This window comes from Papio anubis, chromosome 3 (assembly GCF_008728515.1).
Source record: "Papio anubis isolate 15944 chromosome 3, Panubis1.0, whole genome shotgun sequence".
NCBI lineage: Eukaryota > Metazoa > Chordata > Mammalia > Primates > Cercopithecidae > Papio > Papio anubis.
Genome location: NC_044978.1, coordinates 79,775,309 through 79,787,818, shown reverse-complemented (window position 1 = coordinate 79,787,818; position 12,510 = coordinate 79,775,309). Strand labels below are relative to the sequence as shown.

Here is a 12,510-nt window from a genome sequence, read left to right as displayed (position 1 = left end):
TAGGGAAGAGTTATTTTTCACATACTACCTCGTGGACTAAATATTAACTATTCATCAAAAACTCAACTGCTTTAAGTAAATACATTTTAAAAGAATGAACTGCTGTAACTTGGTAATAAAGTTCTGTATGAATATCTAGAATCAAAAAATAAGTAAAAACATAAGGGAAGAAATTTGAAAAAACAGAAAATTGTTATTAGAAGAACAAGAACAATATTGTGACTTGAAGTCTTAAAAAATAAGAGACTTTAAGAAAAAGGATGAGGTGAGATGTAGATTTTCTAATGAACAGTACCATGCTCAGTTACACAGTGCATTTACCCAGCTTTCCTGTGATACTATTATTACATCAGCTTCCTTGCTAGAATACTCCAACCCATTAAAGAGATGATATTACAACAATAGTCATTTTCAGACTTTAATTTGAATAAATAATTTTACTACCATCATTTCTAGTCATGCTTCTAGTACAGTATTTCAAAGATCACTTCTGTGTTGACAAGTGTAAGTCCTCTGGGGCTTGCAATTTCAATAATTTTCTAATAGTGTCCTACAGAGTCCTAAGGTTCTTTGGAGATGCCTCAGGGGCCAGCATCGGGGAGAGAGGTGGGCAGCAGAAAGAAAGAGCATGGAGGCTATTGGCTTCTGCCCACTCTAGTCTCTGATGTCAATCAGTGTAGCTAACATTGTGTGCAATTTCATATGCTGGGGTTTCTCATATAATTTCATTTTTTAAAAAGGTTCAGCCTTTTAAATAAATGTTATAAAATCCCTGTACTACTTAATCTCCAAGATTTATATTAGTTTTAATATGTTATGGCTCACAAAGTTCTCAGAGAAAAGGTTTAAAAGGCATGGGGATGAGAATAGTAATGCATGGAAAGTGATGCACCACATTAAAAGCCTCAACCCACATTTTCAGATCTCCATTATAAACATCTTGCCATTTTATAGAGAACCTTCTATAGAGAGCTTTATGATGAGTCCTAGAGATACACAGATACAAACCAGAGTCCCTGCCAAGGAGCTCACGAGTGAGATTGGTAGTGGAATACAGCTGTACCATGAGATCACTTATCTGGGAAGAGACTGTCAGTATATCTACAGGGGTTTGGAGGGAAGTTTAGGGGATGCGGTGAGCCCATAAATGACATTGGTAGTAGAATAGTCATACCATGAGACCACCTACCAGTTAGCATGTGTCAGGATCTGCCCACAAAAGTCACTTGGTCCTTGACCCATTTAACCCACTTGATTCCCAATCAAGTTGATAACCATCCTGAGAAAAGCAGTTATTTAAGAAGCATTTTTCCATTTGAACGTCATCTGCTCTGACCTTGTGCCCTAATTCTTTCAGTAAAAAATGATTTTTACTGTTCCAAAGTTCACTTAGGAGCCCTAGAACTGGCCAGCATTTCTGGCATGACTTTAAAGTAAAAGCGTAGGTTTTTGAGTGGTTTGTGGAAATCACTTTCATCTTATGATCATATCATATATTATCTTAAAATGCTGGCTGGAATCTGGAGTCTCTGAGATGACACATTGGGGTTTCATAATTCCTAGAAGGGTAATACAAACAACTTACCTTTGATAGCTCCCAGCATTGACCTAAGACATCAGAATGCTGAGTAAGAAATGGATCAATTTTCCTGACATATTTCACTGTAGCATCTTAAAGATCAAAAATGGAGGTATAATACAAAGCTATAATGGAGAATTCCTCTGACTCCCTAACTATTGTCCAGAATTATATAACAATAAGAACTCTAAAATATCAAGTTTTCTAAATATGATGATAGAGAAACATGACTCTGAGAGACTAGGAAATATAAGAGGCTTTTTCCTCCCCTCTTTTACTCTCCTTACATGTGAACTCTTTGGTAAAGAAGGGAAAACAATAGACTTTACCCCTTCCCTGATCAGCTACTTTTAGTTAGACGCATTCTGACTCTCAATACTACCATAATGTACAAACTAGAGCTGGCTACAATTCATACAATTTACTCAGCCACTTAGCCTAAATGCGAAAATTGTGTTTTAAAATGTGCTGACCACATTTCAAATACAAGAATAAAAATATTGTGTACATAATCCAGGAAACTAGAGTTCCTAAAATCTAAATAATTAACATCCAAATGAACAGACATAGTCCTGGCATTCATGACAAATAAGGTCTATGTCTACTAAATATGCCTTTATAGCAAAAAGATGAATTTAGCAATAAGACTAAAGAATACAATATGAAGAAAAATAAAAAATGCATTTCAACTCTCATATTATGTGGCAACTTAAAGTTGAAATGAAGACTCTAGATGAAATTATGTCAAAAGCATGACAGTGATTCCAAATGATTCTGGATTTTGAAAAATTCCAAAATGTAAGTACAAAATCCTCAACAGGTAAGTTCAATTACATTTAGTTCATTTATTCTATCTACTGGGATAGTAGCTTAAACTTCATATCTGTGAGTTTATCTACTAAATGAACGTTTTGACTAATATAAATGTGAAATTTACTAGATTATTCTAAATATCTTAAAGCTGATAGGACACTAGAGTTTTCAAATATAGGTGGAAGAAATTCCTTGCTTCCTCCATGAATCTTTTTCATCGCAAACAGAAGTCAAAAGATAGAAGTCAGCTATAGATTTAACTGGGAAGGAGGAGGCAGAAGAGAGGAAGTCCTGCTATTCAGCTCAGTTCCTCCTCCTAGTGGTCACAAAGGGGAGGTACCTGCCATCTGGTGTCATTTCCTCAAGGGCTCCTTTCGTTTAAATGACACAGAATAGTCATTTGGAGGAATACATGATGCCAATGAAAAGTGCTCAATTTTAATTTGTAGGTGATTTCCACTTGCTTCTGCTTCTCACTCTTCTATACTTATTTAAAACAGTCAATTTTAAAATAATATTTCTTAATTGCAAGATTTCTGAATAAATCCCAAATGAAGCAGTAACTGTCCATGTCTAAGAATTTAGTATGCGGGCACACCACAGTAATTTTTTAAAACAAACCGGGGAAACAGTGTTAAATATCATGGTGTGTTAAACCACCACATGGAACTTCACCCATATTGGCAAACCAGGGAGGCTGGGGATGCGTCTATATTTAACCATCACATACTAGGCTATAGCCACAGCCCAGATTGACTCATACATTGTTTTCACATTCTCAGCTTCCTTCAAACCACCAAGTAATTGTTTATAAAGTGATAGTATGAAATAAAAACCTTTTTCATGATAGGTTTTGGACGGTTTCCACTAGAGATAACATAGATTGATGTTATTTGGATAAATGTCTTGTGAGGTTCCCTGCAACAGGAAATGCCCCCCTGGGCTGCAAAGCAGTCCTGATTCTGACGTATTTCCTCATCAGCTCTCCATTTACCTAATCCTGTTGTTAAGAGGATGCCCCTTCTCATCCCTAGACCTAAGCCTGACATTCAGATACTATTTTCATTAACATCACGTGGTTGATTTTGTACAATTACAAAGCAATCAGAAGCATGGTAGGATATTATGGCCCTGAAAGGCTTCTTATGTCTACATATAATTTGAATGAGCTGGAATGAATGAAACTCTATGCAGAATTTGTACCCTTTTCTTAAGTAATTCCCAGCTAATGAAAAAAATAGAATTATTAAGGCAAGAAAGAGAAAAGAGTAGTTTAAGAATTAGCTTCCTAATAACTTGTAGACAAGAGAAGCCAAGAAACAAGAACATTGCTTCAAGAGACAATTTGTCATTTGCCCTTTGGGTGACTGGGCATTTTTACCAGCTGTCACTCCTGGACCAACTAAAAGTGTTACATCCAAACTGTTGTACTCATTAGGACTGAAACAATTTAACATGGATGCCTGAAGGCACTCAGATATCACATTGTATTGTTTGGCCTTATAAGAAGAGAGGAATGCCTGCTATTCTCATTTAAATAAAATTTATAGCATTTTAATTTGATTTCTTTCTGCAAACTGTTTCTGACTATTCTTTACCTTACATAATTGAAAATCTACTATTACTCCCTTACTTGATGCACTCTTTCCATTCACTGTGCAGCGTGTTAGGATAAAAACATACAGCCTAAGTGAAAAACCATGTATAGTAAGAAACACAAGTTTTATGTGAGAAAGTAAATTTATGTTAGAAAGGTAATTTAAAGGTTCTTCTTATACAATGGGAAAGAGTACACAACCATCAAGCTACAGTTAACATTTATTTCCACCCAAAACTGAGAACACAGACAACGAGGTCAGTCACCAGGGGCAATATTGTTTGCATTTATGAATCTTGCTTGCCTATGTGAATTGCTTGCCTACCTGTATTCTTATTTTGTACACCATCATTTTTACGGACTTGGAGTGTACAGAGAGACCTCAGAAGTTATCTACTGTATGTTTTTTATGTCTAGTTAAATTCTCTAAGCAAATGACTAGCTGTGTTACATGGAATGATTATCACGAATGTACAGGAGCCAGGTCCAGTGGTACTGTTCAGTAAGCCAGACATGAAGCTTCTCTCCTTACTCAACCTAACTCTCCCTATTTTCAGGAGAAAAGTAGAAGAATAAGCCATCCTCCTCCTGTCTACAACAACCCTTTACACATTAAAAGTCACTTTTTTGTTTTACATGGGGTAAGTATACCAGGTATCAGTACACCTCTATCTGTTCATAAATTCTTGGAGAGCTAAAAGGCAAATCAGCTTTTTATCCATTGCTAGAGCTTTTATTTTCATCAGAAACCAGATTTTCTCCTATTGTGAACTTCTAGAAGAGAATTATACTTTTTTCTCTATTTTCCCCAGAGAAAAGAAAAATAAAATCTTTGGGTTTACAAAAATGGAAGATATTTTAGTCATCTGCCCCAAAGCCCACTATACTTTTTCTTGGTTGCACTTGTCATACCTGTATATTCATGTCATTTTTAAAGAATTGTCTGTCATCCTCATCAAAATGTACGCTTCATGAGGGAAGATACCAAGTCTGCCTTGTACACCAACATTTTCCCAATGTCTAGTACAGTATTGGGCATACAGCAGCCTTTTCATTTAACCTGAAGAACTGACAAATGCCCTTCAAAATCATTCTTGTGCAGCACTCCTATTTTGGAGATATGAAAATAGAAACTGTAAGAGGTGTTCTTGGAAATGACTTCCGAAAATTACATAACAAGTTAATGACAAAGCCAGGATTAGAACTTTGGATTCTTTATTCTGCATCCTCATTCTTCCTCCACTACACCAAAGAGGTTCTTATACCTAACATCCTGGGCAGGCAACACTACTGATGAGTAAGATACGGAAAGCTTTGTGATCTACACATCTTTTGGTTGGCTGCCTGGCTCCCAGTGTTCTTCATCAGCTGGAACATAAAAACCTTCTCATAGATATGCCTGGTTTATGCATACTTTATGTAAGATTCCAAGAACAGAACCCAAAACTAAATTCTACAGCCATAGCAAAGAGCCAACTTATTCTCTCCAATTAGAGTTGAATTTTACAGAGGCCAAGCCACAGATTCCAGCTGAATTTCTCTGGTTCGGCTACTGCTAAAACAAATATTCTGCTAAATAAAGCTTCAATTTGTATGGAAATTTAAAAATTATTATTTTTTAAATTATTTTGGGTTTCTTTAAACCAAATATTTTTTAAAATAGAGTTTTTCTGAGTGCATGAAAGAAATAAATGCAAGTTTCCCAGGGTGACAAGATGATCTAAAACGGGATTGTGGTGATGGCTGCCCAACTCTATAAATCTGTTTTTAAAATCTTAAAATAGGTAAATATTATAAATTTTACTGCAATAGGCTGTTAAAAAATGAAAAAGAGTCACACAATTAAGCTATTTCTTTTTGTAAACATCTGGTATTAAAACTGTAAAGATATTCTTTAATATCCCCATGGTCTTTTAAGCCCAGGTCCTATCCACTTCAACCATGGTTTACCTAAAAGGTCAAAAGTTTTCCCTGCAATTTTTGTAAGAATAATTTAGGAGACTTATATAAATATCAAAAAAGAACCAATATTTATATAGCACCAAGAAATACTGACCAGTATGGTTATCTGCATGAATAATCTACAGATATATTTATTTAATTAAGTATAGTGTTCTAGTCCAAACCTGCCAATAGTTAGCCACTGGGTTTTTAGCAAATTATACAATATCTCCAGGTCTCAGTTTTCCCACCTATTTCTTATGTCTCTGTAGATCACAGTAGAGCTAAGTAGCATATAATATACTAAAAAGAATAGTAATTGCTATTGTCTAATGGATAGCCACTAATATGCCAGACTATTTAGGTAAACGCTTACCCTAAGGAAGGTATTATTAGTCTTTTTTTCCCTTGGTTTTTTTTTTTTTTTTTTTTTTTGGAGATGAGGAAATTAGAACATAGGAAAGTTCATTAGTTTTACCAATGTCACACAGTTATTTAGTACCAGATCCAAGATTCCAATCCAGAATTATCCAGGTTCAAAACCTATACTTATTCTCTATTCCTTGGTAGACTGGGCTTTTGGTTCTATCAGATGTGGGCATGAATCCTGACCTTGCCTTTACTATGTTAAATTAATCATCTTCTCTCAATCTCAGTTTCCTCATCTGTAAAATGAGATTACTAATACTTAACTCAGGGTCCTTGTGAAAATTAAATTAGAGAGTACATCCCCTGCCATTAGAAGCCATTTTTTAAAAACTGTCTTTTTCATCTCTCCCTCACAGAGGTTCCTTCTTGTGCATAAAAATATATCTATAAATTCTATGATTACCTTAGAGCCTACCTGAATAAACCTCACTGGGATTGAGTTCTATCAAGAGCAATTAGAGTGAACGCAAACAACACAGCATTGCTTCTTTGCTATCAGTCCTTGGCTCTGTGACTGAAACTGTCAACAAGAGTGTCAACTTCAAGGGGTAGGCATCTGTCCACAGGAACTGAGCTGAGGTCACAGACTTGTCTCACTCTGCCCTACAAACAGATGTCTAGGTGACATCTCTTAGTCACTGCAAACCAGGGTTAGAGCCAAACCAGGTGGAAGTGCTGAATCTCTTTTCTAATCCTCTTGGTCAGCCCATTCATTCCCTAAAACAATTCTTCACAGACCATAATTCGAAATAACGAGTTTTCCCCAGGATATTATTTTCAACATAATGTCCTTATTTTGATGATGTCTGATTATTCCTCAAGCCAAAGTTAGTGTTTCCATCACAGCAGTTTGTCAGCAAGAAACCTGCTTGATTCTGCATATTAGAATGCACACCTTCAAATGTTTACCTCGAAAGTTGCCAGGTAAAAATTGATGTAATGTGGAGCTCTAGTGGTGGCAAGAGGTAAAGCAGCTATTAGTGGGAGCCAACAAAAAAGCCTAGGAAATCTCCATTTATTATTACATTAACATGCCAAGATGAAAAAATGGTCCAAAATAATCCAAGATAATATACAGTAAATTTTAAATGTAATAGATTTCTTTTAGATTACAAGTTAGACTTCGTAGCTAGCCTACATTAAACATCCTGAAACAATTATATCTTCTCAAAAAATAGAACTCAATGCTGTGGTTGTCATTTTTCTATTTTTACTAAGTTCATTAAGAATCATATTAATTAAGCACTAGCTATTGTTCACAGAGCTAGTAAGAATACCGTATACGAAAAAATGCTGGACTCTAAGTGGTATGATCAGTGAAGTTCTGTACCAACTGTCCTGGGAATTTAAATAATCCCTACAGGCTGATGAGGTGGTTGTGAGTTAATTCCCGCACTAGAAAAGTGCCTTCCTTGAATATTTGACTTCTGAGATATTTTCCAACTTAAAACAACTAAGAATGAGACCTACACTGTCAAAGGTTAACTCTTTGTTTTTCTGGTACCTAACGTATATGTCTTCTCACTCAAAAGGGCTTCATTTAAAAAATATAACTCTCTTATGTTCAAAAATTTAACAGAATATAAATAGTAAAATTTGTATAATGTACAACCTGGAGTTGACATTTAAAATTTCTAAATGTGGTGCCTTGTTTAGCTGTGCCAAAACAAGTTATCATGAGGGGGAAAAGGTTTCAGAATATGAAAAAAAACAAGAACTTGCCTTTTCATATATAAGTACGTAAGTATCATGTTCCTTAATACTAAAGAAATTTTAAGAGACTCACTTTCCATGAGTGATGGTAAAAGAAACTATCATATTCATAAATGTGTTAACAATGTTTATCTGAAATAAACATCTCAACTCATGGGAGTTTTCCATGACTTATATGAGTTGAATCCACTAGATGTTTCCAATGGCCATATTCCAAGGGCTTCTAAATTGTCAGGTCTGAGATAACTACCAAGCCCTCAAAGGTACATGAAGGAAGACTTAATGATTACCCAGGGGGTCTTATTCATGATGTCCTTCTTCCCTGTCCTTCTACTAATATGCTGTCTTTAATATAGTTCCCTGAAGCTACACAGAAAAAAAAGGTAAAAGTATAAGAGCCTCTTCTTCAAAAGTCATTGAGAATGCAAGAGTTTGTAATGGGAAGCTCAAGATAAAGAACTGATTTTCTTTCAGTCATCATCTCTAGCTATAGAATAGGAGATGGAATCTTTTTAATAGAATAGAAACAGCAGGAAAGGAAGTGAAGGTGGTTTACTAACATAATCGTATGCCAAAGGGAATAAACCAAAGAAAAAAAAAAAAAATCTGCACTAACGCAATATGAGCGAGCCAGGAATTCAGAATCTAACAGTTCTACAGTCCTTTTCACTGTCGGCATTAAGACAATTTAATTGAAGAATATTTTTCAATTTGTGAATCTAAGATGTTTGTTTTTGTACATCACCTTGCCTATATTTTCTTTGGTGATTATCTCTATCTCCTTTGCTTTCCCACAACAGGCCTTGGTATGCTGCTTAAAATAATATTTGGGGCTTTATTTTCCATCCTTCTGAATGAGACATGTTGATTTTATTAAAGCAAGTTGCAGTCTGCATTCTTTCTTTACTATTATTACAGGTAGACTTGACAGACACAGGACCTTTGTCTTAAAATGCTCCGCTCTGGAGGAAACCTTGTTAAAGAAGTTCCATTTTACCTGCTGGGCAGTTACATTCTGAAGGTGCTTCTCTTGCGATTCTTATTTTAGCCATATGTTCATAGGATTTCTGTAGGAAAAGAAGAGTTATTAACAATCATCAGTAGCACTGTAGAGGCATGGAGTCTTTAGGGACTCTGGCCATACGCCTGATTTACCGGCATTTCATAACCTGCATAATTAATATTTACATAAGTACTTGGACTCTAGTCAAGAAAGTAACCATGCCTAAGCCCTAAAAAAAGACAATGACCACTGAAAGGGTATCAACATTGCTGGACTTGTGTAACATCTTTCTCCATTCTTCCCTATCACCACTCTCTCATGCAGTCAATGTAAAAACCTAGCACTAAAATGTTGCAGTACTAGGTAAGCTGTGGCTTACCAATAACAGCCAATATTTTATACATGAAGGTCAACTGCTTTATCATGCTAGGCTGCAACAACTGCCAAATAGGCTCCCCGCTAGGGTAAGCTTCCAGAAAACCCCCTTACTCTAGTCTAAAGTTGCCCTTAAACATAGCATAGATTCCTTTCAACTCTCAACTCCAAGGGCTCTGCATTCATAAATACTCCGGCACTGCAACCTTTACCAAAAATAAAGCTACTTTTAAAAAAACGTTTAAACTTTTAATATGAAAAGATTGAAGGTGTGAAATTATTGACTTTACATTATACAAGAGATTATTTTACATTTAAGAGTGATTACCTTTTTTGTATATTAATATCTATGACCGTAACCATCTTATAACATGTAAAAGATTTAACAGATGCTATTTCTGCAAGAAATATTCTCTCCACAATTGGGAAAGCCTCACATGTGACTTAGGATAACTAAAAAGAGGTAAAATGCCCTTTCCCCCTTTTAGAACTTCCTATGTGTTTAACATGCAAACATTAAGAGAGAGTGAGGGAAGATTAGAAATAAGGATGAGGATATCAAGGGATGTGCACATATAAATATATGCTACAGTGAGCATAGATCCTTGCCTAACACACGCACGCGCACGCACACACACAGCCACACCAAGTTTGCGTACAGTAAGGGTAGCGGCTAGTCATGCACACAGAGTCACGCTTGTACAAGATGCAAAATACCCCAGCCTCTCACACCTGAGCCAGAAGTCGCTCCACTTTCTCTTGCACCATAGCCTTGAGCTGATCCAGGGTATCAGGCAGCAGATGAATGGAAGGGGCCCCTTTGGCGGATTCGAGAGCGGCGATCCTCGCCTGGAGGTTGTTGGTTTTCACACCCAGGTACAGGCAAGACACCACGGCCACCACTGACAGAAGAGCCGCCAGGAAGGCGCACGGTGACATGGTCCGGGCACAATGCTGCTCGGCAGGGCTCGAGTCCTCGGATCCGGGCTCCCGGGCCCCTCCTTTTCCTGCGTGCTTCTTCAGCAGCATCGTGGCGGGGTCGGCCGTCTCGGCTTCGCTTCCCACCCTCTACACCTTAAATAATCCTAAAAGGAAAGAAAAAGGTCGATTCCTCCAAAGTTCAGTCCCTGTGGTTGCACAACTAGCTGGTGGAGTCAAGCCCGCGAGCGGAGATTGGACCCCTGCCTTGCTCAGCGTCCAGACCCGCAGGCGTGCACTATCTCCGCTTTCTTCTCTCCTCCCAGCTGGAAGTGAAAAGCACCCTCAGACCGGGGACCGGGTGGCGGTGGGGTAAAAAGCAAGACGAAGCCCACCCAGACAGCTCTTCCGACTCCCAGAGGACAGACACCTCTTCCGAGGTCCCCGACAGCGGTCGCTCAGTGTCCGAGGGACGGCGACCGAGGCACGGCGCGGGGCCGCGGCTCGCCCTGGCCACGGAGGACCGAACCTGTTGCGCCTCTGTGAGTTTGCCTTATTTCTACCTACTCGGTGTCTTTCAGCACGCCGACCTGTTTCCCACCTGCATTCAGTTCAAAGCAAAAAGGCTGGGAGAGCACGCTAGAGCGCAGCGCGAAAGGGGCGGCTAAGGGGGAGAAGAGAGGAAAACCAAATAAACCCAAGGAGCCAATGCTAGTCGCGAAGCCGAAGTCGCGGCTGCCCGAAAGATCTCCGCAACCCCGCGTGCGCGATCCTTAAATACCCTTCGGGATGCTCGTGTGAGTGTGTGTGTGTGTGTGTGTGTGTGTGTGTGTGTGAGTGCGCGCGCGCTCCGAGCACGACGTCCCTCCCCCGACCCCCTCCCGGCGCCCGGCGTCCGGCCCGTGGCTCCCGCTGCTGCCGCTGCTGCGCGCCCCCCTTCCGAAGCCAAAGCAGGAGCCCGCCTTATTATCATAATGTATTCACCTTGGCCCAGCCCGCGGGCCGGCCCAGGGAACCCCCCAGGGGGGCGGGAAGCTTGGGTGGGAGCGGGGCAGGAGGTCTGTTATTAGCATAATGCATGCAAATAGCTGGAGCGGCCACCGTGATTGGAGAGGAGCCTGGCGACCCCTCCCCCTGCGCAGAGTAACTTCAGCGTCCCCGAAGGCCACCTCTCTGGCCTGGGCCAGGGGCCGAAGCGGGGTCTGCTGCGCAAGAGGTGGCAACTTTGGCTTATACTGACTCAGTCCAGCGCCCCCTCTTTATCCCACTTAAAAATGGAGAAATGGCCTCCGGGAGGAAGATGTGAAGCAAAACGCTCTATCTCTCCCGATCTTCACTCAAAAGCAGCCGCAGGAGCTCTTGCTGTCTCGCTCTGGTGCAGCGTTTTTCCCTCCTCCCTCACTTTCCCACATGCCCGGAGGCAAAGTGTCTGGCGGACGTCTGAGGTACATTTCCCCACTTCCCTTCTCTTCCCAATGCCGCCCGCAGATTCTCCAACGAGGGGAAGTTTTCTCTCCCCTCCCCCAGTTTCCTTGTCTTGACGGCAGAGTCTCCTCCCAGCTCTGTATTCCTAGTCTGTACTAGGATGCTAATGTGTTTTCCTGATTCCCTGGTTTGCGGGATTGTAAAAGGGAGTGTTGAAGTATACGCATTTCTCAGGATTTAGGAAAGGAATGAAGAATGAAGTCAGTTTTTCCTCTTACCTGACTCTCCTCATGCTGTTCCCGCTGGAACAAATTACAGGGTCTCTAATGGGATTTTGGAAAGTTGGTAACAAGTAGCATTTGACATCTAATTGACTTTGGGGAAAACAGAAATCCCACCTCTTATTCCAAAGAGTTCCTTCTTATCTCCCTATAAAAAAAAAAAAAAAAAAAAAAAAAAAAAAAAAAAAAAAAAACCATATATTTTTCCTATTCTCCTTGATCAAGCTAACCTGAGGTCGTTGCTTGTTGTAACGTTGTTGACTGTAATCAACAAAATACTTACACTTGGTTGGTCTTTCACACGTGTAGACGGATATTGCTTGGTATGAAGCAAGGTAAGGAAATAACAGCATTAGAGGAAGAAAGAGACTAACATTGGAGGAAAACTCAATGAATTTTGCTATAAAGTGAAAACCATAATTCATTTATATTACAC

At 39.2% G+C, this 12,510-nt stretch overlaps 1 protein-coding gene across 28 annotated transcripts in view; it reads right to left on the bottom strand.

Moving 5' to 3' along the window:
• Positions 1–11,191, bottom strand: part of COL25A1 (collagen type XXV alpha 1 chain) — a 505,896-nt gene extending 494,705 nt beyond the window's left edge. For 14 of the 28 annotated variants that reach the window (XR_001902741.3, XM_021938691.2, XM_021938694.2 and 11 more), the window contains exons 1-2: positions 10,183–11,190; positions 9,070–9,139 (exon numbers count right to left, since the gene is read on the bottom strand). Coding sequence is in view for 24 of the 28 variants with exons in the window: in XM_021938691.2 (XP_021794383.2) it covers positions 9,070–9,139; positions 10,183–10,479 (367 nt within the window). In the remaining 4 variants the exon portion in view is untranslated. Of the gene's footprint in view, positions 1–9,069; positions 9,140–10,182 lie in introns of all 28 variants that reach the window. The other 14 variants (XR_647184.4, XR_647185.4, XR_647186.4 and 11 more) reach the window with 3 other exon arrangements.
• Positions 11,192–12,510: the final 1,319 nt, after the last annotated feature.